The sequence below is a fragment of the Ranitomeya variabilis genome, chromosome 6, assembly GCF_051348905.1.
Source record: "Ranitomeya variabilis isolate aRanVar5 chromosome 6, aRanVar5.hap1, whole genome shotgun sequence".
NCBI lineage: Eukaryota > Metazoa > Chordata > Amphibia > Anura > Dendrobatidae > Ranitomeya > Ranitomeya variabilis.
The window spans coordinates 91,137,424-91,165,287 of record NC_135237.1 but is presented as its reverse complement, the minus strand read 5'-3'; the positions used below and the strand labels follow the sequence as shown (position 1 = coordinate 91,165,287).

Below are 27,864 nucleotides of genomic sequence, written 5' to 3'. Positions count from 1 at the left end.
TGCCTCAGTTTGTGGTTGCGCACAGTTGACTCTCTAAGACATTATCGATGGATTGCTGCAGTGGGATACCAGATAACAGTCACAACAAAGCTTCACAACTTACAGGGAACGGTCGTCCCAAACTGGGTGGGATTTATGACTATCAATCGGTTTTTCAAACTTCTTCGGCCCACTCCTTGTGCTCCAATTAAAACCAGAGTCTTCCTCTGGAATGGGGGCATACGCGCTACCTCTTCATATATCTGAATCTCATGCCGGTCAAATTCTATAAAGAGTGAAAAGTTACAAAATTAATCATATAACTTAAACCAAAAACACTGGCATTTACCATCACTCAAACCAATATTAAAATAAAGAACACCAGACCGGAGGTGTTTCACCATGTCTAAGTCTTCATGTATCTGTGTCATGAAGCTTTTAAGAATAAGTGTCGTGTGTGGATTTGCATCTCACATTTTCATATGTTTCAGCAGGCTCTAATGTTTAGTTTACTCTAAGCAAATGGGGGCAACTGACTGCTATGATATCTTTCATATAGAGCACAGAGATATGAAGAATTCCTGCGGTCCTGGACATTATACAGCAGTACTGAGCAGTGTAGCTGTGAATCCAGCTCTGGGGCGCCAAATACTTACTAGAAAATAGCAGCATGATCTGCTTGCCTCACTCCCCTCCATAGACTTAAATATGGTGTTGTAACCAGAAGCCAGAGTAACCTGGCCATAGAAGTTTTGCTTCCCTATTTCAACTTCTTTTCACATAGAAGGTGGCTTGCCAACAAGTGAACCACCAAATTAGTTCTAGGAATCAGTGAAAAATAATAACTTAATAAATATATATGATATGAAAATTGTGCACAATTCAAATCACAAATAGTGTAACGGCCTTATTTCTCTTAAGTAGAGACGCATATTCTATGATAACTATTCACACAAAAATAAGGAGGGTAGTTGATCCAGTCAGCCTGTAATGTATATGGCCTCTCTGGCGCTCCATACCCCACACAAAATATATAAATAGACAATTATATATATTTATTTATAAGGGGTACTTCCGTCTGTTTGTCTATAACTTCCTTCTGTCTGTGTCACGGAAATCCCAAGTATCTGATTGGTCGTGCACGGCGGGCCGCGACCAATCAGCGATATTGGGGCGGCATTTAAACACCGCTTTACTTTTTACTATTGATGATGCCTATGCAGCATCAATAGTAAAAACGTATAATGTTAAAAATAATAAAAAAACATTCTCACCTTCCGGCGTCCACACCTTTCCCGATCCTCACGACGCTCCGGTTCCAAGAATGCATTGCGGCAATGACTCGAGATCACGTAGCGGTCTCGCGAGAGGATGACGTAGTGGTCTCGCGAGACCGCTACATCACGGGTTATTGCCGCAAGGCATTACTAGGAACGGAGCGTCGCGAGGAGCATCGCTAAACGCCTGGGCTGGATCCGCGGGGGGCGCCGGAAGGCGAGTATATAACTTTTATTTTAATTGTTTTTTTTTAACAAGCATATGGTGCCCACATTGCTATATACTACATGGGCTGTGTTATATACTACATGGGCTGTGTTATATACTACATGGGCTGTGTTATATACTGCGTGGCCTGTGTTATATACTGTGTGGCTGTGCAATATACTACGTGGGCTGTGCAATATACTGCGTGGGCTGCATTATATACTACGTCGCTGTGCTATATACTATGTGGGGTGTGTTATATACTACGTGGCTGTGCAATATACTACGTGGGCTGTTATATACTATGTTGGCTGTGATATATACTGCATGGGCTGTTATATACTACGTCGCTGTGCTATATACTACGTGGGCTGTGCTATATACTACGTGGACTGTGTTATATACTGCATGGGCTGTGTTATATACTACGTAGCTGTGCAATATACTACGTGGGCTGTGCAATATACTACGTGGCTCTGTTATATGCTACGTGGGCTGTGAGACTTTTGCCCGGGGCCCTCAAAAACCTGGAGTTGGCCCTGGCTTCACTGATTAGTCAAGCCCGGCCGGTCACGAACAATCAGCGACAGACGCAGTCCGGACGCGAATTGGCGTGGGATTTGAACCACGCTTCGCTGATTGGTCGCGCCCGGCAGGCCGAATCCTGTGTATTCATTGCATTATTCTGAAATCTTCATAAATAAAATATATACATATTCTAATCGGGCCACCATCTAATATATAATCTAATATATGATTATATATACACATATATATATATATATATATATATATATATATATATATATATATATATATATATACATACATACATACATACATACATACACACATACATACATATACACACACACACACGCACCGATATCTCACAACAAGAATGCTTTGCATATGGCCTATTCAGACTCTTAAAGGGAACCTACCACCCCGTTTTTTAAAAATTAGATAAAAATAGTGTCAAATAGGGGCAGAGCTGGGCTTTACATTAGGGCCTTTTCGGTGCCTTTACACCCCCGTTAGGCTGCCCAAATACCTTTGTGAAGTGGCCGTTTTCTGCTGTCACTCAAGTGGGTCAGGTCGGATGGGCGTGGTCACAGCGCTGTTTGTCCCCCAGGATCCTGCTCATCATTACGTTGGTGGCGTAGTGGTGTGCGCATGTCCAAAGAAGATCCACTGCCCAGGAGATGAATAACGGCGCGGTCTTCGCTATTCAGCCGTTTACCGGTGGGCGCGGCCATCTTTCCTGTGGCCGCGCCTGCGCAGATGGAGCGCTCTGCTGCCCCGGACTTCAGGAAAATGGCCGCGGGATTCCGCGCGTGCGCAGATGGAGATCGCGGCGGCCATTTTCCTGAAGTCCCGGGCAGCAGAGCGCTCCATCTGCGCAGGCGCGGCCACAGGAAAGATGGCCGCGCCCACCGGTAAACGGCTGAATAGCGAAGACCGCGCCGTTATATCTCCTGGGCAGTGGATCTTCTTTGGACATGCGCACACCACTACGCCACCAACGTAATGATGAGCAGGATCCTGGGGGACAAACAGCGCTGTGACCACGCCCATCCGACCTGACCCACTTGAGTGACAGCAGAAAACGGCCACTTCACAAAGGTATTTGGGCAGCCTAACGGGGGTGTAAAGGCACCGAAAAGGCCCTAATGTAAAGCCCAGCTCTGCCCCTATTTCACACTATTTTTATCTAATTTTTAAAAAACGGGGTGGTAGGTTCCCTTTAATATTAAATATTAAGTAGCTGAGTATAATGTTATATCACCAGTGGCAGCTAACTCTTATAACTACGGTAGTTTATTTTATCCTATAAAATGGTGAAGGGTTGTTGAACCCAAGAATTATCTAAAATTAATATTCAGGTCCACTGCTACCTGACTTAACTACCTAACTAGCAGTATACTATTCATTCTGTCAGAAGGATCTCACACTAATGGCTGAAACTAATCTGAATCTGTCTGACCACATATTGTTGCTTATTGCATCCTCATTACAGCTGAAAACGCCAGTAATGGTGAAACATGTTGGGGAGGCAGCCGTTTCATTTGTTTTAATAAGCAATAATGTGCTGTTCAAATACACAATAAGCAACAATATGTGGCCTGTGGCCATATTTAATAAATTACTTATAATATATATATATATATATATATATATATATATATATATATATATATATATATATATATATATATACACACACATATATATATATACACACTGTGTTCCAAATTTCCAAATTATTATGCAAGTAATATTTCCTCATATTTTCTCTAAATTACCTATCTGAATTGCAGTCATTGTTATTTTCCAGTCATCTACTATTCTAGTATAATTGCAATGTTTTGGAGCAAACTACCTATGAAAACAGTATCTTTTAAAAAAAAAAAAACACTCAATGCATGTTCCAAATTATTATGCACAGCAGAGTTTTCAACCTTTTTTGTTTTATTTTGAACAAAAAAATGGTCAATTGTGAAGTTATAAGCATTATCAGCTTATTACAAAATGAAATCAAACAGTTTTCAAGTGAAAACTTTATTCTAGGTGATGTTACATTTGCACATAGGACCCCTTGTTCGAAAGAAGCTTCTGAACTCTCTCGTCCATTGAATTTGTCAGTTTTTGGATGGTTTCTGCTTCAATTGTTTTGTATGTGGACCGAATACCCTCCCAGAGCTGTTGCTTAGATGTGAACTGCCTCCCGCCATCATAGACACTCCTTTTGATGATGCTCCAGAGGTTCTCAATGGGGTTGAGGTCAGGGGAAGATGGTGGCCACACCATAAGTTTGTCCTCTTCTATGCCCATAGCAGCCAGAGATGCAGATGTGTTTTTTGCAGCATGAGACGGTGCATTATCATGCATGAAAATGATCTTGCTGCGGAAAGCACGGTTCTTCCTCTTGAACCATGGCAGGAAGTGTTGTTTTAGACACTCCACATAGATTATGGAGTTCATCTTTACCCCTTCAGGGATCATAAAGGGGCCGACAATCTCTCTCCCCATGATTCCAGCCCAAAACATTACTCCACCTCCTCCTTGTTGGCGCCTTAGCCATATTTTCATGGGGTGTCTATCAACCAGCCATCCTCCACTCCATCCATCTGGACCATCGAGCGTTGCACGGCACTCATCGGTGAACAAAACAGTTTGGAAGTCAGTCTTCATGTATCGTTTGGCCCACTGGAGCCATTTCTGCTTGTGTGCAGTGGATAGAGGTGGTCGACAGGATGGCTTACGCACAGCTGCAAACCTCTGAATGACCCTGCATCTTGTTGTTCTGGGGACGTTGGAGGCACCAGCAGCTTCAAAAACTTGTCTGCTGCTATGACAAGGCATTTTTGCAGCTGCTCTTTTAACCTTATGCAATTGCCTGTTGGAAAGAGTCCTCAATTTTTCCTTATCAGCACGCACACGTGTGTGCTGGGAATCAGCTACATACTTCTTGATTGTGCGATGATCACGATGAAGTGTCTTGGCAATGTTGATTGTAGTCATGCCTTGACCTAAATACTCCACAATTTGTTGCTTCTCAGCAGCCGACACATCCTTTTTCTTTCGCATTTTGGCAAAAAATGGAGGCTGCTTAATAATGTGGAACAGCCTTAAGTAGTCTTGCCTTTATTTGGACACACCTGCCAAACTAATGTGCACAGGTATCTGCAATTGCTTTCAGTGATATAAAGAGCCCTGACACACATCACCATCAATGAGTTTAAATGACAAACAAAAAATTCTAACCTTATCACTCCTAAACTCTATGTGCATAATAATTTGGAACACAGTGTATATATGTTATGAAAAATGTGCACTTTGTGATTTTAATTGTGCACATTTTTCATATCATACATACTGATTAAAAGATTTTATTAAAAGTTATATTTTGGAATCTTTAGTTAGGAATTATATTTATTGGCAATGTGTAAATTATTGTCAACAAGTGAAACACTAATTATGCTTAACTAACAAATTAAAGCTGCACTCTGAAACGCTTTAATATATAAGCATTGAATATATGAAATGGGACCTGGATTACTGCTGTATAAAACATGTTAAAAAAATGAAGGTACCTAGCGCACAAGTTGGCCAATTCATGTCAGCCCAACAGCCAGCGACAAGGCGTACCCCTTTGCTGGGACCCCAAACCTAGCATGAAGAGGCATCATGTTAGGTTTAGGGTCCCAACAAAGGGATACACCTTGTCGCTGGCTGTTGGCTGACATGAATTGGCTAAACTTGTGCGCTAAGTAGCTTAATTTCTTAACATGTTTTCTACAGCAGTAATGCAGGTCCCATTTCATATATTCAATGATTACATACCATTGCGTTTCAGAGTGCAGCTTTAGTTTGTTAGTGTCTCTCTTAGCTTTCACCTGTTCATGCTTGTCTTTTTCTGTTTGGAAGGGTCGGTCAGTTTTTAGATTTATAAATGGTATTCATAGAGATAACAAGCATAATTATAAAGTTTGGATGTAAATCAAATTTATGTATTTTGCCCAGATGACAGCACAATGTTTACAAGAATCCGGAATAAACATTTTTAGGAAATGGCAAACATCGGCATTAATCTGCTGGACAAAATTCTTCTTCTGCCAAAAGCTCATGTTCACGATAAAAGCAGCAACATCGATCAACTAATCCAAATTTGCACCAAGGAACTTTCCCCTTTGTAACAGAAAATTCTATTTACTGAGTCACCAGGATCGTTATCAGCCAGGCCGCCTGCCAGCAGCCCATATCTGATTATGAGGGTTTGATTTCCAACCACATTAAATTGTTCCAATGAAGGCAGAAACACATGAGATGCCTTTCCTGTGTGGACAAATCTCTGAATCCAGGCAGAAGAGGCCAAATCGTGGGATTGGCAAGAATAGCCCATATGATAACACATGTATGTATAGAAAGGGATATCCAAACACGTCACTTCTGATTTATGCCATTACACTAACATGCATAGAACACCCGTAATAGGACAAAAAATGATCTCCTGGATAAAAGCCATCAAAATATGGAGGAGAAAAAAAAAGTTTGTATTACTACAGTAGGGAAGTACTTTCTCTGCATTTCCTCAATGTGTAGTCATAACTGCATAGGTCTAATTACAAGCGGGAGTGATTAGTTCAATTTAGGGAAATGAGTCTTGGAGATGCAGTTCAATACTCCCTAACCCTTTAATAACATTCGCCAAAGTGAGGCACACACGTAAGCCTGTGCACAAATCTCCTCCTTTCTGTCACACAACACTTGTCTCCTGAATCTCCCATCACGACTAGTCTCTGGAGGATTGGGTTTCTCATGCTAGGCAGCATGTTGCACTGCGTGCAGTAAGCAGAACAGTTTCCCTGTAGGTGTGTTGTGTGTATAGAGTAGCTACAGCACTGACTAAGGGTACTCAGTGGCACTTTGGTCGCTACAACGGTATGATCCGTGACGTTCCAGCGATATAGTTACGATATCACTGTGTCTGACACGCTACTGCGATCAGGGACCCCGCTGAGAATCGTACGTCGTAGCAGATCGTTTGAAACTTTATTTCGTCGTCAAGTGTCCCGCTGTGGCGGCATGATCGCAGCGTGTAACAAAGGTGTGCACGATATTCCCAATGTCCCGTATGACTTCTACATCGCAACTACGTCATGAAATTATCGCTCCAGCGCCGTGCATTGCAACGTGTGACCGCAGTCTACGAAGCTGGAGCGATAATCAAGCGACGCTGCAACGTCACGGATTGTGCCGTCGGAGCGATCAAAGTGCCACTTTGTGACAGTACCCTTATACCTCCTAAAAGAGGGACATGCAGGCATCGGACAATAGAAACAACGTCTGTGGGAGAGGAGAAACCATGGAACTGTAGTCCTTTACGAGCAGGCCTGCCCTCAGCCCCGTCAGTCTCATTACCTGTGAACTTCTAGATTCGTTGCTGGTCCATTTAAGGCTACGTTCACATTAGCGGAGGGCGCCGCAGCGTCGGGCGCCGCAGCGGCGCCGCATGCGTCATGCGCCCCTATATTTAACATGGGGGCGCATGGACATGCGTCGCACTTGCGTTTTGCGCCGCATGCGTCGCTGCGGCGCCCGCGTCTGGGCGCAGAGGACGCAGCAAGTTGCATTTTTGCTGCGTCCAAATTCAATTAAAAAAAGGACGCATGCGGCGCAAAACGCAGCGTTGTGCATGCGTTTTGCTGCGTTTTTGTTTGCGTTGTGCGCTGCGGCGCCGACGCTGCGGCGCACAACGCAAATGTGAACGTAGCCTAACAGTGAATTTTTTTCTCTTATCCATTCTTGTGTACATTTTCGATATGTGCTCTGGGAGTTTATTCTGCCGTAGATCCCATTCAGTTTGGCTCAAACCTAGTTTTCCTATTCTTGGAAGAACAATTTGCATGTAAATGCCCCGATAATCCTCAGATTTGATAGCTCACCTAACACATCCAAAGCCACCAGTTCCAGAGACAGCAAAGTAGCTACTCAACATCGATCTGCATATAGTTCACTAATCCATTTTACGACAAATATATTTAATAAAATGTACCAACCTTTATCCATATATGTCAGGAAAGGGCAACAAACTCAAACTTAACGCGTGTTTTGTACTTTACAAGTGTTACTAAGCCATTCAGATCGCTTCCTTCCAGCAATGTTTATCAGCCAGGCTTTATAGGAGCGCGAGGATGATCTCAAATGCCATATTTGCACTACAGCAATGAATGATTTATAAGTCAGCAATGAGCAATCAATGAAAGTAAGTGTGTCGTTGAACAGACCCCTGATGAAAGTCTACAGCAAACATATCTGTTCCCATAGACTAATAGATACAGCGAGCATCAAAAGCTCATAGCAGTAATCTAGATCGCAACCCCTTCAAGACCTTGAGATTTTCAGTTTTTTTTATCCCCCCCCCCCCCCCCCCCCCAAGTCCACTGAAATCGCGAAAGAGTGAAGTTCTACATTTGTTCTGCAAGTTGTTTTTTTTTTTGCCTTGTTCACTTAATTCTAAAACTGACCTGCCTTAAAGGGAACCTGTCACCCCGTTTTTTCCGTATGAGATAAAAATACCGTTAAATAGGGCCTGAGCTGTGTATTACAATAGTGTATTTTGTGGACCCTGATTCCCCACCTATGCTGCCGAAATACGTTACCAAAGTCGCCGTTTTCGCCTGTCAATCAGGCTGGTCTGGTCGGATGGGCGTGGTGACATCGCTGTTCCTTCCCCCAGATCTTGCTTATTTTTTCCGTTGGTGGCGTAGTGGTTTGCGCATGCCCAAGGCCCGAATCCACTTCATAGGTGTGGAAAAAGAGCGCGATCTGCGCTATTCCCCTGGTGATCGGTGGGGGCGGCCATCTTCCTGTGGCCGCGCGTGCGCAGATGGAGCGCTCTGCTGCCCGCGGCTTCAGGAAAATGGCCGCGGGATGCCGCGCGTGCGCAGATGGAGATTGCAGCGGCCATTTTCCTGAAACAGAGTTCGCATCTCGGCTTCAGGAAAATGGCCGCCGCAATCTCTATCTGCGCACGCGCGGCTTCCCGCGGCCATTTTCCTGAAGCCGCGGGCAGCAGAGCGCTCCATCTGCGCACGCGCGGCCACAGGAAGATGGCCGCCCCCACCGATCACCAGGGGAATAGCGCAGATCGCGCTCTTTTTCCACACCTATGAAGTGGATTCGGACCTTGGGCATGCGCAAACCACTACGCCACCAACGGAAAAAATAAGCAAGATCTGGGGGAAGGAACAGCGATGTCACCACGCCCATCCGACCAGACCAGCCTGATTGACAGGCGAAAACGGCGACTTTGGTAACGCATTTCGGCAGCATAGGTGGGGAATCAGGGTCCACAAAATACACTATTGTAATGCACAGCTCAGGCCCTATTTAACGGTATTTTTATCTCATACGGAAAAAACGGGGTGACAGGTTCCCTTTAATGATTCTCCATGTTATAAGTTTGCAGATACCAAATATGTATAGTTGGTTTTTTTTTATTTAGTTGGGGAAAAAAAAAAAGCAAAGTTTGTTAAAGAAAAAAAATAAAAAGGCGCCAGATTCGGAGACACATAGCGATTCCATTTTTTTGGCTCTGGAGCGGTGTGAGAGCTTATTTTTTGCTCACCAAGCTGATGTTTTTATTGATACCATTTTGGGGTAGATACGATATTTACCCGTATATACTCGAGTATAAGCCGACCCCCCTAATTTTGCCACAAAAAACTGGGAAAACTTATTGACTCGAGTATAAGCCTAGGGTGGGAAATGCAGCAGCTACCGGTTAACGTCAAAAATAAAAATAGATACCAATAAAAGTAAAATTAATTGAGACATCAGTAGGTTAAGTGCTTTTGAATATCCATATTGAATCAGGAGCCCCATATAATGCTCCATACAGTTCATGATGGGCCCCATAAGATGCTCCATATTACAATATACCCCATATAATGCTGCACAAAGGTTAATAATGGCCCCATAAGATGCTCCACAGAAACATTTGCCCCATACAATGCTGCATAAAGGTTGATGGCCCCATAAGATGCTCCACACATTATGGCCCCATTGAGATGCTCCATACATTATGGCCCCATGAGTTGCTCCACACATTGTGGCCCCATACGATGCTCCATACATTGTGGCCCCATGAGATGCTCCACACATTTTGGCCCCATAAGATGCTCCACACATTATGCCCCATAAGATGCTCCTCATATATGCCCCATAAGATGCTCCTCATATATGCCCCATAAGATGCTCCTCATATATGCCCCATAAGATGCTCCATACATTTGCCCCATTTGCTGTTGCTACCATTAAAATAAAAAAAAAATCACATACTCACCTCTCTTCGCTCAGGCCCCCGGCACTTGCGACAGTCACCTTCCACGTTCCATCGCTGCGCGCTGCTGTCTTCCATCCTCGGCACTGACACTTCAGGCAGAGGGTGGAGCGCACACTAATCGCGTCATCGCGCCCTCTGACATGTACAGTCACAGCCAGAGGAAGGAAGACAAATCGGCCCACAGCAGTGGAACGAGGAAGGTGACTATCGCGCAATGCTCCCCCCTCCCCTGATATACTCACCTGCTCCCGGCGCGGTCCCTGGCAGCGTCTCACTGTCAGATGGCCTCCGGGAGCCGGCGGCATCTTCCTGTGTTCAGCGGTCACGTACCGCTCATTAGAGTAATGAATATGCGTGCATATTCATTATTAATGAGCGGTACCACGTGACCGCTGAACACAGGAAGCGCTGCCCGGAGACCATGAGACATGCAGGGACAGCGCCAGGAGCAGGTAAGTATTATCACAGCCGCCGCTCCCCCTCACCCGCCGACCCCACGCTGACACTGACTCGAGTATAAGCCGAGAGGGTCACTTTCAGCCCAAAAAAGTGGGCTGAAAATCTCGGCTTATACTCGAGTATATACGGTATTTGTTATTGCATTTTATTGCAATATTGCGGCGACAAAAAAAAACAACAACGTAATTCTGTAGTTTCTGATTACGCCGATCAGATTAATTCTTTTTATATGTGAGGTCCTACATGTCCTTCTCCCATACAGCCCTGTTTTGCTCATTTGGTGACGTAAGGAATGGGTTATGGGAAATGTCTTCAGTTCAGCCTGAAGCTCTTTGGATGTATTATGTGGTTGTCGCCACATTCCAAACTAAATTTCATATGATTCTCGCATCAATATTCCTTTTTCCACCACACTCTAGAAAGTTCTTGACTGATCTATGAGCAGCAAAATTCTTGATAAAATGTTCACTTGTTGCAGCCAGGATGCCAATGTCTTTGGAGATAATCTTTTAGCCCTTAGACCGCTTGTGCTTGGTGATAATAGCATTTCTGGTATTATTAGACAACTCTTGTCTACGCCATTGTGAACAAGAAACAGGGATTACAACTGGCTTTTTTTAGGCATTAAAGTCACCATTCAAGGTGGAGAAAGAGTTATTTCCAATTAATCACAGGTTAGTCTGGTTTTGCCCTTCGTTTAAAAGTGATTAGCAGGTGCCCGGAATCCAGTATGGCATAGTTTTCAATGTTCAAGTTTTTTTTTTTTATTTTGTGACTTGTGATTTTCTGTATTAAACATTATATTCTCCCTCTCGGACAGAATCATTTGACAACACGAAAAGTTTTTGAGCAACGTATATAGCATTACTGGTGAGCGCACACCACGCGGAAGACACACCAAGCTCATTAAGTGGCGTGCATTAATGTATTTGGTGAATTGTACTCCAGTTAGCCCTTCATTAAGACTGGGGCATGAAACGCCAATCTTATGAATCAGCCCCTTAGGCTACATTCCCACAATAAGCGTTTGGTATTTTTGCTGTGGCAAAAACAGTGTCTAAGGTTATGTGCACATTTTGCGGATTTACTGCGGATCCGCAGCATTTATTTCCGTGCAGAAACGCTGCAGATCCGCAAAGTGATTTACAGTACAATGTAAATCAATAGGAAAAAAAAAAAATGCTGTGCTAATGGTGCGGAAAATTCCGCAAAGAAAACGCAGCGGATTGAAAGGAGCATGTCACTTCTTTTGTGCAGATCTGCAGCGTTTCTGCACCCATTCCATTATAGAAATCCGCAGGGGTAAAAAAAAACAACAAAACGCATGAAATCCGCACTGAATCCGCAGGAACAACGCACAAAATCCGCAAAGAAAACACATCAAATCTGAAACTGCGTTTTCTGCCAGGAGATGCAGATTTTGTGCAGAAAATTCTGCACTCAAATCTGCAATGTGTGCACATAGCCAAAGTGGATGGGATCTATAGAGATCTTCTGCCAACTGCTTTAATTTTACTCAGTGTAAACTGACCTGTGGCACGCGTTTCAAATACACAGCATAACAATTCCTCTTTCGATTACACAGAGTTTTCTGTACGGATTTTTTTCCATAGTCTTGCGTTAGATGCAGAAAAACTACAGGCAAAAAACTCATGCACTTTTAGTGCATTAGAGCAGTGGAAATGCATCAAAAAGGCATGTAATCAGCACCCAAGTATATCAAAGTTTTGTCAAAGCCAAATACCAGGAAGAATGAAAAACAAAGACGATATATTTAAAGCTTGACACACCAAAAAGATACAAAAAAAAGTGATAAAAAGGCACTTTAAAAATAAATGCAATGAAAAACTGCAAGTAACCCAATTTAAATAGGTGCAGAAATTTTTCAGTGCCAAACACTCAATGTGGGAACGTAGCCTTAGGGCCTGATGTGGAGTATGGGACTGCAGCTCCAAGATTGTTTCCCCTAAAATGAACACACACTTCGGGTTGTAAACACACCTGTTCACCTATGGCAGGGAACATTTTTTCTGCCAAAGGCCTTTTGGCTATTTATACCATCCTCGTGCACCACCTCTACCCACAAAGTATGTCCTGATGCTGGCACTGGTGTCAAGATGTAATCTTTCAATGTACTCGCCTCAGCATTCAGTAGTGACCGTTGCATGCACGTGCTCACAGAGCAAGAATAAGGAAAACAACGGGAAACTGGTCCAGGTTTGTCCTGATGAAGAGGTCGGGTGTGACCTTGAAACGCGTTGGCTTGTAAACCTGTTCTAATAAATGATTTGATTTTAAGGATTTTATCTCAGCAGCAGATAAGTGATACCTCCGATCGTTTTCCTCATTCCCGTGGTCGTCCTTTCGACCGGTATCTGTGCAGCAGTTGTTAGATGCGTTTATGTGTTGCCATTAACCAACTCAGCAAGGTGAGTTTATCTCCCCTTTTGCGTGACACCCCATTGTAATTGCGTAAGACCCTATTGCGCTTTTTTTCTTCCCAGTTTACCGTATATACTCGAGTATAAGCCGACCCCCCTAATTTTGCCACAAAAAACTGGGAAAACTTATTGACTCGAGTATAAGCCTAGGGTGGAAAATGCAGCAGCTACCGGTGAATTTCAAAATTAAAAATAGATGCTCCATACCGTTCATTATGGCCCCATAGCTGTGCCATATAGTGCTCTGCACCATTCATTATTGCCCCATAGCTTTACCATAGAAAGCTGTGCCATATAGTGCTCTGCACTGTTCATTATTGCCCCATAGCTGTGCCATATAGTACTCTGCACCGTTCATTGCCCCATAGCTGTGCCATATAGTGCTCTGCACCATTCATTATTGCCCCATAGCTTTACCATAGAAAGCTATGCCATATAGTGCTCTGCACTGTTCATTATTGCCCCATAGCTGTGCCATATAGTACTCTGCACCGTTCATTGCCCCATAGCTGTGCCATATAGTGCTCTGCACCGTTCATAATTGCCCCATAGCTGTGCCATATAGTGCTCTGCACCGTTCATTATTGCCCCATAGCTGTGCCATATAGTGCTCTGCACCGTTCAGAATTGCCCCATAGCTGTGCCATATAGTGCTCTGCACCGTTCGTTATTGCCCCATAGCTGTGCCATATAGTGCTCTGCACCGTTCATAATTGCCCCATAGCTGTGCCATATAGTGCTCTGCACCGTTCATTATTGCCCCATAGCTGTGCCATATAGTGCTCTGCACCGTTCAGAATTGCCCCATAGCTGTGCCATATAGTGCTCTGCACCGTTCATAATTGCCCCATAGCTGTGCCATATAGTGCTCTGCACCGTTCATTATTGCCCCATAGCTGTGCCATATAGTGCTCTGCACCGTTCATAATTGCCCCATAGCTGTGCCATATAGTGCTCTGCACCGTTCATAATTGCCCCATAGCTGTGACATATAGTGCTCTGCACCGTTCATTATTGCCCCATAGCTATGCCATATAGTGCTCTGCACCGTTCATTATTGCCCCATAGCTGTGCCATAGAAAGCTGTGCTGCTGCTGCTGCAATAAAAATAATAAAACACATACTCACCTCTCTTGCTTGCAGCTCCTCAGCGTCCCGTCCCGGCGTCTCTCCGCACTGACTGATCAGGCAGAGGGCGCCGCGCACACTATATGCGTCATCGCGCCCTCTGACCTGCATAGTCAGTGCGGAGAGAGAGACGCCGGGAAGACTGAGCGGCGCCCGGCGTGTGGAACGCGGACAGGTGAATATGACATACTTACCTGCTCCCGGCGTCCCGCTCCTTCCCCCGGACAGCTGGTCTTCGGTGCCGCAGCTCTTCCTCTGTCAGCGGTCACCGGCACCACTGATTAGAGAAATGAATAGGCGGCTCCGCCCCTATGGGAGTGGAGTCCATATTCATTTCTCTAATGAGCGGTCCCACGTGACCGCTGACAGAGGAAGAGCTGCGGCACCCGGAGACCGTGGGACGGGCAGGGGGAGCGCCAGGAGCACCGGAAGCAGGTAAGTATGCCTCAGCGCCCTCTCCCCCGCACCCGCTGACCGTGACTCGAGTATAAGCCGAGAGGGGCACTTTCAGCCCAAAAATTTGGGCTGAAAATCTCGGCTTATACTCAAGTATATACGGTAATTCCTTTTTTTTACAGAGCAAGAAGAAATTTGATGGCCACCAGCTCTTAAATACAGTTGCTGGCCTAAGCACCATGGTCCCTGGGAATCTGCCCGGGTGATAGAGAGAAGGTCATCGTGGGCTATAAGCAGCCTGCGGTACTGGTTAAGAATTACGTTAGGAGAACCTTCGCTTAGGCTGCTTTCACACTAGCGTCGGTATGGGCCCGTCGCAGTGCGTTGGGCCGACGTACCGACGCATGCTGTGAAAGAAATGCCCGACGTGGGCAGCGGAAGCAGTCTTACGACGCTTCCACTGCCCCGTTGCAAGGTCCGGGGAGGAGGGGGCGGAGTTTCGGTCGCGCATGCGCGGTCGAAAATGGCAGACTCGACGCGCAAAAAAACATTACATGTAACTTTTTTTGTGGCGGCGGTCCGCCAAAACACGATGCAACCGTCGCACGACGGTTGCGACATGTGGCAATACGTCACAATGCGTCGGTAATGTTCATCTATGGGGAAAAAACATTATACAACATTAACAACGTATTGCAAACGACGCTAGTGTGAAAGTAGCCTTACATATAACTGCCTGCCAGCGTCATTTGCAAAATGCAAAAATACAGACCTTCAAATATTTCCCTGTACAGGACATTTCATGGAAAACCAGTCTGTGTGAGACACTATGGTTCCCTCCGCTCCCACGTCACTCCCTCCAAGCTGTGTAGGAAAACAAAGTACAGCCCTTCCAGCTCTGTCACAAACAAGATTGTGGGCATTTTTCCTAACACACTAACATAATAAGCATAGAAATGTCACGCTAAAATCTTAGAGGGTTTACTTCTAGATTTCAGTCTTTATTACGACCACTGGCATCAAATAACCCCTTGGCGCCTGGATGATTTTTTTTGTGTGTCCCACCCCCTATTGTCTCCAGAGCAATAACGTCTTTTTTGACAATACAGCCATATAAAAGGGCTCTTTTTTTCCACCCATTTTTGTTAAATATAAAAAATAAACCTAGTGCAGTAAAACTGGAAAAAAACGAACAAAAAAAAAAAAACAACCAAGTGATTCTATCATAATCAGGTCATTTTTATCTTAAGACATAACAAGATGTCATCACAATTATGGCACTAATCTACATATAAAATTGTTTATTTTTTTAGTTTAAAGTGGAGAAACATTTTTGGGGCCATTTGTAAGAAAAAGAAAATGGTGACCAAAACCAAATTTTAAAGACTCATAACTTTATTTTTCAGTTGATGGACCGGTGTTAGCGCTTGCTTTTGATGATCAAAATGAACCAATAGGAAAAATATCCTATTGTTTACGGCCGGCAAATCTCGGCGGGCGCATTGTGCATGCGTCTGCCATTTTCTTCCAGGAAGACGACGGTGAGGGACAGAGCCGGAGAGGCCAGGGACACCGGGGGTACCACGATGGGGGGGGGGGGGGGGGGGGGGGGGGGGGGGGTGTAGGGGTGAGGGACCCAATTCTTCTCTCTCTATGCAAGATCATACCAGAGGAGAAAGAAATAAATGGAAACTCAGACTTCTTTTTTTGCGATTGCTGTTATTTGGTAAATAACTGATCAAAAGACTGCGGCCGGTAAAATCCTATCTGAATCATGTTCTCCGGGGTCTCGGCTACCCCAGAGACCCCATAGATTTTCCTACGCTGGGTGGGCACTATAACATTATTTCTCAGCGATGTTAAAAAGAGGCGCTGAGGAATAAGTACCCTTAACTGCTGCCGTTAAAAGGCGTATCGGCAGTCGTTAAGGGGTAATATACTCCCACACCGCTGCTCTCATTCTTCGCGGCTTCTCAGTGACATCACCGCAATTTTGACAAGTCAGCTCACTTTATGGATAATAGAAAAAAAATTGGAGTCTGGCTCAACAGGACTGGATTTTCCTTTTCTATTTCAAAAGAAAATATGGTGCATACAAAAGAAAAATTTACATGGTCGACATGACCCAGTCGAAGTGTTTCGACTGCACTAGGCAGTCTGACTCGTCTCAGCACTGAGATCTCATCTCCTGAGAACTTGGTGCAGAGATCGCAATCTGCGCATGCGCCGCCCCCTGGCAGCCATTTTCCCGAAGTCCATCGCATAGTAAACCATGTAAGTGCTGGGGCTCTGGGCTTTCACAAAATGTCGGCAGAGCCCCCACACCAGCGAACATCGGCAGCAGCGCACATACAAACACTTCCTCATCCCAGCTTATGGCCTGCAGCAACGCTCCACTCCAGCCTCCTCCAGCAGCGACTCTGGGACCCTGCTCCACAGCGGTTGGTAAGGCATATCCGCATTATAAGACGCACCCCCATTTCCCCCCAAAATTTTGGGGAAAAAGTGCATCTTATAGTCCGAAAAATATAGTATATTGATACTGTCACTACATATACATACTTACACCAATAGAAATTATAATACATACAGCTGTGTGAAAAAGTGTTAGCCTCCTTCTTTATTTCCTATTCTTTTGCATGTTTGTCACACTGAAAGGTTTCGGTTCACCAAACAAATTTAAAAGCGAACCCATCACCAGAAATAACGCTGTTAACCTGCAGATATGCGGTTAATCTGCAGGTTAAGGGCGTTATTATGCTGCCCGGGGACCGGAAAGAAAGAGTAGAAAACGATCTTTATTCTCCCCACCAGCAGTCACCGTTCTGAGTATATTGTAATTCCTGCCACATTGGAGGGTTTCTGAGGATGAATCGCTTTTTTTAAGGTCGTGCCACAGCATCTCAGTTGGCTTAAGGTCCGGAATTTGACTAGGCCACTCCAAAGTCTTAATTTTGTTTGTCTTAAGCCATTCAGAGGTGGACTTGCTGGTGGGTAATGCAGCAGAACAATGATCTAAAACACAAGTGCGACTTCATGAATAAGACAAGTCGAAACATGTTGATCTTTTCCTATAAGTGTGATACAGTGCTGGACTTGCTATGTTTGTCTAACAATTTTTATCTATCTGGTTACTTTTTAGCAACCTCCGCCCTTCTCTGTATTTTTTCTTTTGGACTTTGCTATAGGAAACAATGGGTACATAAACATTTCCACAAAAAACGCAGGTATCAGTTTTTGCTGCAAAAAACCTAAGGAAGTTAAATCAGGCTTTTGTTTGGGCCACTAAACTTTATTAACATGCACAAGGAACAGCAAAAACACAGCAATAAAAACACAGCAAAACTTTTTTTTTTATAGGCAGCTTAAAATTTGTATAATAAAAAAAAACCCACACAGCAAAAACGTGTGAACATAGCCGTGTTAAAAAAAAATGCACAAGGGTCCCAGGGTCTGTGGCATATCATGTCAATGTGCCATAAATGTCCAGAAAGGGCGGCCTTTTTCATTTCCAAGTATTAGTCCGGTCATCTAATAATATTGTAGTCTACAATGCTGCAGTGATGGTAGTCGGGGCCAAGAGAGGTTACTTTTTGTCTGAGGATTTTTATCCTCAAGGTCTTACTTTACAGGAGATTCACATGAGGATTCAATGAAGATGCATATAAAGTACTAGATGGTAGCCCGATTCTAACGCATCGGGTATTCTAGAATATGTATGCAGTTTATTTAGATGAAGATTTTAGAATAATACATTGAATACACAGGATTCGGCCGGCCGCGACCAATTAGCGAAGCGTGGTTCAAATCCCGCGCCAATTCGAAGCCGGACTGCGCCTGTCGCTGATTGTTCGCGGCCGGCCATGTAGTATATAATAGCCCACGTAGTATATAGCACAGCCACGTAGTATATAGCACAGCCACGTAGTATATAGCACAGCCACGTAGTATAAAGCACAGTCCACGGAATATATAGCACAGCCCACGGACTATATAGTACAGCCACATAGTATATAACACAGCCCACGGGGTGTATTACAGCCCACATAGCATATAACACAGCCACGTAGTTTATAACAGCCCACGTAGTACATTACACAGCCCGTATATTGCACAGCCCACGCAGTATATTGCACAGCCCACGCAGTATATTGCACAGCCCACGCAGTATATTGCACAGCCCACGCAGTATATTGCACAGCCCACGCAGTATATTGCACAGCCCACGCAGTATATTGCACAGCCCACGCAGTATATTGCACAGCCCACCCAGTATATTGCACAGCCCACGCAGTATATTGCACAGCCCACGCAGTATATTGCACAGCCCACGCAGTATATTGCACAGCCCAAGTAGTATATTGCACAGTCCACGTAGGATATAGCACAGCCCACGCAGTACATTGCACAGCCCACGCAGTATATTGCACAGCCCACGCAGTATATTGCACAGCCCACGCAGTAAATTGCACAGCCCACGCAGTAAATTGCACAGCCCACGTAGTATATTGCACAGCCCATGTAGTATATTGCACAGCCCACGTAGTAAATTGCACAGGCACGTAGTATATTGCACAGCCCAAGTAGTATATTGCACAGTCCACGTAGGATATAGCACAGCCCACGCAGTACATTGCACAGCCCATGTAGTACATTGCACAGCCCACATAGTATATTGCACAGCCCACATAGTATATAGCAATGTGGGCATCATATCCCTGTTAAAAAAATGAATTAAGATAAAAAATAGTTATATACTCACCTTCCGTTGGCCCCAGATCCAGGCAAAGCATTTACCGATGCTCCTTGCGCGCTCCGGTCCCAAGAGTGCATTGCGGTCTCGCGAGACCGCTACGTCATCATCTTGCGAGACCGCAATGCATGGAGCGGTCACCGGAGCGTCGCGAGGAGCGGGAAAGGCCGGTTCTGGATCCGACGGTGAGTATATAACTATTTTTTTTTTTTATTATTATTATTTTTAACATTAGATCTTTTTACTATTGATGCCGCATAGGCAGCATCAATAGTAAAAAGTTGGTCACACAGGGTTAATAGCAGCGGTAATGGAGTGCGTTACCCGCGGCATCACGCGGTCCGTTACCGCTGCCATTAACCCGGTGTGAGCGGTGACTGGAGGGGAGTATGGAGGGGGCGCTGGGCACTGACTGCAGGGAGTAAGGAGAGGCCATTTTGCCGCCGGACTGTGCCTGTCGCTGATTGGTCGTGGCCGTTTTGCCGCGACCAATCAGCGACTTAGATTTCCATGACAGAGAGGCCGCGACCAATGAATATCCATGACAGACAGACGGAAGTGACCCTTAGACAATTATATAGTAGATAGAATAGAAAACGATGGTACAATAGTTAAAGAAACTGCGATCGGCACCCTGTGAAGTGCACACGGCTCAGGTGGATCACAGTACATGTGCAATGCACAACATACAGAAGGACAAGTGCTCCCTATGAATGTGTATGCTCTCTACCACAGGATACCGAATATGTAAATATCCCTCTAAAAATATTACCTGCATTCTTTGTAGTCAAGTACATCATTTTTTTCTTTTTCTTGCTGGTTATCGTACCACAAAATGGCCCTGAAGCAAAAAAAAAAGAAGAACCAATTAGTTAAAGAGCCTATAGTTTAGAAAAGCCCATGTTACATGACATTATGAACTCCTGATTCTGCTCAGGATCCATCAGTCAGGGTGGAGAGAGGTAATTAAGCATCTAAGGAGCTTGTCCGCGCCTGCATTACACTATACATGTCTGGTCACTGTGTGATTGTCCCCATGGTGCTGATGCAGGATAACTGAACACTCACATTTCTGCAGCGGATCCTAGCGGGTACAGCACTAATCAGCTTAGGAGCCAGGTCTGACAAGGATTGTCTAATAAGGGGAAAAGCCAGTGAAATTTGGCCTCCAGTACATTGAGGTCCTGCTCCATGTCCACACCGTGAACCTCAAATTAACATAGGATTGTAAACCTTGCCAGCGCATAAACACAAATATCTCAAAGGAAAATAGCAATAGCTTATAAAAAGAATGCATTTGACCAAAACTATTGATGCAACCTACCACAAAAAAAGTAAGTTCCATTCCCTACTATTCTATATTTCTTATTCAGTGCCACACTATAAAATATACTTAACATGTCATACAGTTTACAGGAGATTGTGGCTGTCTTGGGGACAATCTTAATTTTTCTTTTTCAGACATGCACTATATTCCATAACATGGGAAATACCGGTAATCCATTTATGATCCCAGCCCATCCTCCAGAAACAGACTGGAGTGAATCCACTCAAAAATGGAAAATAAATTTGGTCCTTGGTCATAACTGAATCCGGGACCGCAGTGTGACCTATAGATCTCTGTGCTCTTGCAATCAATAGGACGCACGGTCAGTGAGAGGGAACACATTACAGTCGCTCCCTGCACCACCTCATCATGTGCGTGCTGCATTTTAGGGTGAAGCGGAAAGAGATGACAGAAGGATATTGTACAATACAGTGATCTGTAAGTGAGGTATGACCCGTTTTATAGAATTGAATTAGATATAGCCTTTGCAGCAGGGAAGCCCTATGTGACATTTCAATATAGGGACTAATATAGGACATACAGAAGGATACTAAATACTAAAGAGGCCGCACTGGCACTCTCTGAAGATTTCCGCATCATAAAGCAGAAAAACTAAGATTCCCATGCTATGTCCACACAGCAGAGCAGAATGTAAGAATAAGGACATTACCTTTGATGTTATGGTGTAGCATGGTGCACTTAAAAGCAGACGTCACCTCCAGAGAGCACAGGAACCATCTACAACATGTCAAATAACTTTTTGGTCCCAGGAGTGAAGCCGGCCATACAGAAGCGATAGCTGCGAATGATCGCTTGCTCAGCTGACAGCGAGCTATTCCGGCTTCCCATACACCTGAACACATGGCCAAGTGTTCATGTGGTTTCAATGGGGAGAGCAGAGAAAGCAGCTGCTAACCAGTGCTGGCATCGGCTTTCTCTCCCGGAGAGGGAGGTGGCTGTCAACTGAATGCAATCTAATTTGTATGGGGGCATACTGACTCTCCCCTTATCTATAGGGGGCAGTCAGGCGGCCTCCATACACTGATTACTGGAAGGCTGGATAACTGTAGTGTAATGAGGCCCTTAAGATTATAAAAATGGGCAATATGTTCCAGATTGAAAGTGATCACTACTATAAAGTCTCGTTACTGTACTAACCTATAGGGGCGCAGTCCACTGTCAGACACCGTCCTGAGTGGAATCTCTAACACAGACACTGCCGGCCATGTTACACCAGACCCCTACTGGTTTGTATGACAAGGAAAACCTAACACTCCTGTAATCTTACATGTGACCGAACCTTGTGCAAAGATGGAGCAGAGCAACAACGCAGATAATTCTACGATAATTCTCTATAAGCTGTGAAGACCATGTAGAAAAAGAAGCTACTTTTATAACCGCTTCCCAACCAGGAAATTCTACATTTTTTAGTTTTGTTTTTTTCACTCCTTTCTTTGCAAAAGCCATAACTTTGGTTTTTATTTTTATGTCAAAATTAATGAATGAGAGGTTTGTGGGGTTTTTTTGCTGGAAGAGTTGAAATTTTGACTGGCACAATCCATTTTACCATTTGATGTACTGGAAAAAGGTAGGAAGAATGGAAATTGTGGTGAAGTTGCAAAAACACTTCTGACCCGGTAAATGTCTTTAATCTACGCTGAGGCCTAGGCATACTTCTAGCGGTGGCAATCTTACATCCCAGAACTCCAGTACCTGTTCCATCCCAGTCTCTCCTCACAAACGCTTTGCGCTTTTCCTCCAGAAACTGGCTGGGAATAAGTCCTGCGCTTCCGCCTTCTTTTACATGACTTGCCTGTAAAAAGTTAATAAAATGTTTAGCATCCAATACATAGAACACACTGCCAAGCAATACACTGCCCTTTATGGAGGGCAGAAACAAAGGTAGGGCCTTCTCTAAAACTAGCGATAAGTTTCTACTCATGTCATGTCCGTCTCTACAATGCTTTTATGTACCTGGATCTGCTGCACGGATCTACCAGAAGAAAGGGGCTTATCATCTGATCACTAAGTGACTGGGCATTTCCATGCAGTGGCCATAAGACGCCAGCTTGTGTAGTGCCATCAGTCTCCAGGAAACTAATAGTAGCCACTGTACTTCATGTAGCAGCAGCATGTGACATGTCAGGCAGGGATCGGAGAATTGTGAACAACATTTGAGATATCCACTACATAGGTAACCCTTTGCTAATTTCCCAAGTCCTTGGAGTACAATAAGAAAACCTTGTTCTTCGCCTCCTGTGCCATTCCAGAGATGCCGGTCTGAAACCAGACTGGCATTACATTGTTATGTCACGTGAGCAATGGCCTGCAGGTCCTCTCACTTCCCGAATTTCATCCAGATAATTGTGACTTTTGCAGCCCATAAGAGGACGCGGATTGTCACGTGCTCGCTGAAGCCAATGTCAAGCGAGTGCCAGAAGACATGAAACCAACATTGCTGGAATGGAGCCGGTACGGAAGGACAAAGCTAAAGCCCCCATACACATCAGCCTAACATTGACCAAACCTGTCAATATTGTCGGGATCGGCTGACAGTCTAATGACAACGAGGGGCCTGCTGACATGTTGCAACAGATGTCAGGAAAGAGAGGGAACTGGCACGTTGCAGAAGCAATGGCCGATCTCTCTGACCAGAGGAGTCTGATGGCGGCTCTCTCAGAGAACCCAGGAGTGTTCAGCCATAGCAAGCATTCCTGGGACTTGGGAGAGATTGGTGTTGGCCGAAAGATTGTTTGGCAGGCCAGTTATCCATATGGGGGGTAGAGGGCGGCTTGTCTGGTAAGAATGAGTGCAGTGTGCCCACTTTTCTAGCGCTGCCAGGTTACCATAAGACCAGTCTTTATACCAGACACTACTGCTACACGAAAGTCCATTAATGGTATAACGACACAAAGTGCTCTCAAAAACATATACAAGAGAAAATGTGGAATTTTAAAAACGTGGAACATATTTTATGACTTCCAACTGCACATTTAGTTTTTAGGCTTTCTGAAATAATTGCCTAAATATGTTTATTGCTGGGTAAATGCATAGAAAGGTACGCATACATGCCGAGCGTCTAATGCTGGCATTGTTCTTCAGACAGAGCTGGGGACTTAATAAGGCCATTGTGCTTTCTTGACAAGTGACAAATAACTGAGAACAAACAAAATAAAAAAAAAAAGTAGGAACAAAATATCAGTATTGACAAGAAGCAGGGAGGTGGGAAAATCGCTGATAAATGAAAAACATGCCTGCCACTACAACAGCTAAGGTAACATCTTTCTTGCAAAGAGCTGTAATTGTTCTATCGATCAGAGAGAAATCAAGGCCTGTTTTGCAGAAAACATGAAACAAAACATAAAATGAATTCAGCCACACTTCCAGTGTAATGTGTGAGGAATCATTAACCCTCTCATCAGACATTCGTACCGCTGGCCGATCTAGAGTTACACATCTAATACTTATAGCACTGACTTTGTTTGATCTGTAAGTTTCTTATTAAAGTGTTGGTGGCAATACCACCGCCACGTGTAGAATGTCACGTATATAGCATTTATAACACTATGTATTCCTCCTGACTACCCTATGTACATGCACGCTTTACCGAGTGGTTATTTGTGCTCAATGGGGAGATGGGCTTAAGCCGCCAAACCCCTCTTTTTATCAGAAGGCAGGCTCAGGAACATTAAAACTTGACATGCCCTGATCCCATTGTCTTCCCAGAAATGCAGTTAAAGGGACAAGCCTTCCTCAATAACCAGCTCTCCACCAAGTAAAATAACACCACCTATAATTAATTCCAGAATTGCCGACACGAGCCCTCCCAGGGCTCTCTTGACACTTATGTCGAGTGATGTGATCCCTGCGGCCAACCAACAGCCTCTACACTTTTCCTCTTTCGGACAAAATCAATAATTCGGAAGACATGAGAGCAACCGCAACTCTCAGAGCCAAAACAGATCATGCAAACTGATATTCTGGTTTGTCTTTTACCCCAAGTCATATAGCTAGGTATGTTAAGAGGGTCGATATTGACTTTTAGGATTCCCTCTTTCAATACGTGGCGCTAGAGTTCAAGTCATATACCTCTCTGAAGAGGCAATCTGCAAATCTAAAACATAAAATGACTGACTGAACAGAATATAGCTACAGCGAGGCTGTCAGCACCTACCTGCCACCAGTTTGAGTCCTCCCTATTAACAATATGCAGAATTTCTCCTTTGGAAAATTTTAATCCGGCTTCTTTACAGGGAATCAAATTATCGTTAAATGGGTTGTAATCAAAATGACACTTCACATAGACCTAAGAAGAAGACAATGCATTATTAAGGATCATGTGAACTATGCTCCCCATGTCATATATTACCAACAGATAAAGTATCCACAGGTAACCGGTCAGATGGGGATGGTACCTACCCGCTGGGGGGTTACGGCATCTTTATAACTTGGAAGTATCTTTAAAGTAACACTACCACTAATACTCTTCAGCAACTCTTGCAGTTCCTTTGGATTGTTTCCGACTTCATGGCCATTCACTTCCTTAATGATGTCCCCCACATGGAGAAGACCTTGTCGATCGATCATCCCACCATGAAGAATTCGAGCAATCACTAAATTAGTATTTTCAACTTTAAACGTCACACCCTGTAAAAATTAGGCACAAAACATGGTAAATATATGCAAGGAAAAAAAACAACTTATCTAGGTATATCCATCATGCCAGCTACATAGATCAACATTATCAATTGGGAGGTTTTTGATTTGACCTGTAAATACAACTATAACAGCAAGAATTACATTTTCTTTTGTGGATTTAATTTTAACAGACATCATGTGATTGCCAATGCCTACTCCAGAGGACAGCCGCAGGAAATATAGGAGCAGCATAGCCCTGAGGGTCACCATTTCCTTCAGTAACCTGGGCTCCAATAGCAATACATTAGGCTACCATGCCCGCCCCTCTCCCTCATTTTAGAGTTTTTTTCCAAACCCATTAGTTGCGATAAAGTCTGAACTGAGTATAAGGCCGGGATCACACTTGCGAGAAACATGCACGAGTCTCGCATCTCAATACCCAGCACTTGTGACCAGAGCTTTCAGCTGCATAGAACACACTCCGGTCCCGAGTGCCGGGTATTGAGATGCGAGACTCAGGCCGGGATCACACTTGCAAGAATCTCGCACAAGAGTCATGCCCTGGTGCTCATCTCGTGAGTACAGGGGTGACAAGTCCATCACAAGTGGTAAGAAGCTCCTGACTGATGGTTAAATCCCTCCTAGTTGGTTAGGAGTTAACTTAATTAGCACTCAATATATAAAAACATTTTTTGCCATAAAACAGACAAAAAGTAAACGAAGAAAGTATACAATCAAGTACAACAACTAGTAAATACCGACCCAAACCCTGAGAAATATACATCTAGTATAATAGAAAAAATATATTATTGAGATTTAATTTGGTATTAATTCCATTTATCTCTCACCACAATTATTTTTTGTGTTTTTTTTTTTTGTTTTTTTTTTACAAAGATTAGTAATGGTTACAAGTGAAGTCTGAAGCTTTAAGAAAAAGCCTTGTGAGCCGTTCTGTCAATGGCGGACAATTATCAAGCTGTTGGGGACAACGCTCCCGTTTACAAGGTTCAGGACGGTAACTGAGGCTATACAAGAGTGATATCCATGAGCATCTATACACAATCAAGCATCATTAGGCGGAGGTCGATTTCACCTTCTGAGAGACGCGGCGCTGACGGCTCCGCACAGTGGAGATCGCTGCAGTTGATTACATATTGTCTTAGTGCAACCTCGCTCTTCTAATCACTGCTGTAGCTCTGCACTTCTCGTATTGTACAGGATACAGCTCGCCCCGCAAACTAAGGCGGGTATAATCACCACATTCAGCTGACAAAGATAAGAATGACTACGTCACTAGGCAGACTCCAGATACTTGCCTGCAGCTGCACATCCTCCTCTTACTGCTAACGTTATTACTGTACTGTAATAGAGATGAATAGTCAGACAAGGAACACAAGGGCGACAATGTACTAAATGTCCAGATGGCAGTACTGCTCTGCACATCCACACAGACATAGATGGGTGATTACGCTTCATTTTCCCTTATGTGTATGGACAGAATCGACACTGATTAATAAATACCAATGAGCTCTCCAGCATTTTTTTTCACAATCAGCGTGCGCATTAAAATACCCATCCGTCAGGTCAGGAGACCCATGGCCAGTCAGCGCATTATGCTCCGAATACGGACAGCGAAACAGAGGAGTGAAACTCTACAAGTCAATGTCCAATCTTAGTCTAGCTTCTTCAACTTTCATCAGGGAAAGCCGGGACTACCAAGCATGGACGGGCAAGGTCCACCACAGCAAGAGCTGCTCTTGTACGGCAGCTCTCCTTTCAGCACCATCCCTTTATACGGACCAGATTTTGTATGACAAATTTTCAATTCTATCATGCACTTTGCTTATACACAGTCTTCTCTAAGCATTTTTGGTGGTTATCCCAAAAATGTTTCTCCAGTGGGATGTGACCAGTTTATTGTAGATATATTATACCAGTTAAGCTACTTGTGCATACTTTACTGTTTCCATTTTGTGCCCCCAAAACACAAAAGCGTGTTTTAGACAAAAAACGAAGACAGCAAAGGAGGCTCAAATATATTATGCAGCTAGTCAAAGCGCCATAATTCCCACAGTGCCATCTGAAGGATGCTTGAGTTTCGTAATCCAACTTCAATACTTGGCAAGAAACTTGGGGGGTGGGGGAAAACCCCAGAGGCAAAAATCACAAATGAGGCATGATATGCCTACTAGCATTGTTTAATTATGAAGCTGTAATTAGCAAATGACTTACTAAAGGTTCCCCGGCTCTTTTGTGAATGCCAACCATGCGGATAGCGTCAACTGGAGCAATCAGATTATTCACTGCATTGATTTCAGGACTCGAAGGAGGTGAGTCGTAGCATTTTGATGCAACTATATCATGGGCTTCTAAAAGGCTCTAAAAGAAGAGAAATGTAAGCAATTAC

The 27,864-nt window shown here is 44.1% G+C and overlaps 1 protein-coding gene across 5 annotated transcripts in view; it reads right to left on the bottom strand.

The window, feature by feature from the left end:
* PALS2 (protein associated with LIN7 2, MAGUK p55 family member) overlaps positions 1 to 27,864 on the bottom strand; it is a 118,656-nt gene that overhangs the window by 24,163 nt on the left and 66,629 nt on the right. For all 5 annotated transcript variants that reach the window (XM_077268780.1, XM_077268782.1, XM_077268781.1 and 2 more), the window contains 6 exons: positions 27,690 to 27,836; positions 25,239 to 25,466; positions 24,994 to 25,125; positions 22,533 to 22,632; positions 20,265 to 20,333; positions 104 to 265 (listed from right to left, as the gene is read on the bottom strand). In XM_077268780.1, the coding sequence (XP_077124895.1) occupies positions 104 to 265; positions 20,265 to 20,333; positions 22,533 to 22,632; positions 24,994 to 25,125; positions 25,239 to 25,466; positions 27,690 to 27,836 (838 nt within the window). The remainder of the gene's footprint in view (positions 1 to 103; positions 266 to 20,264; positions 20,334 to 22,532; positions 22,633 to 24,993; positions 25,126 to 25,238; positions 25,467 to 27,689; positions 27,837 to 27,864) is intronic.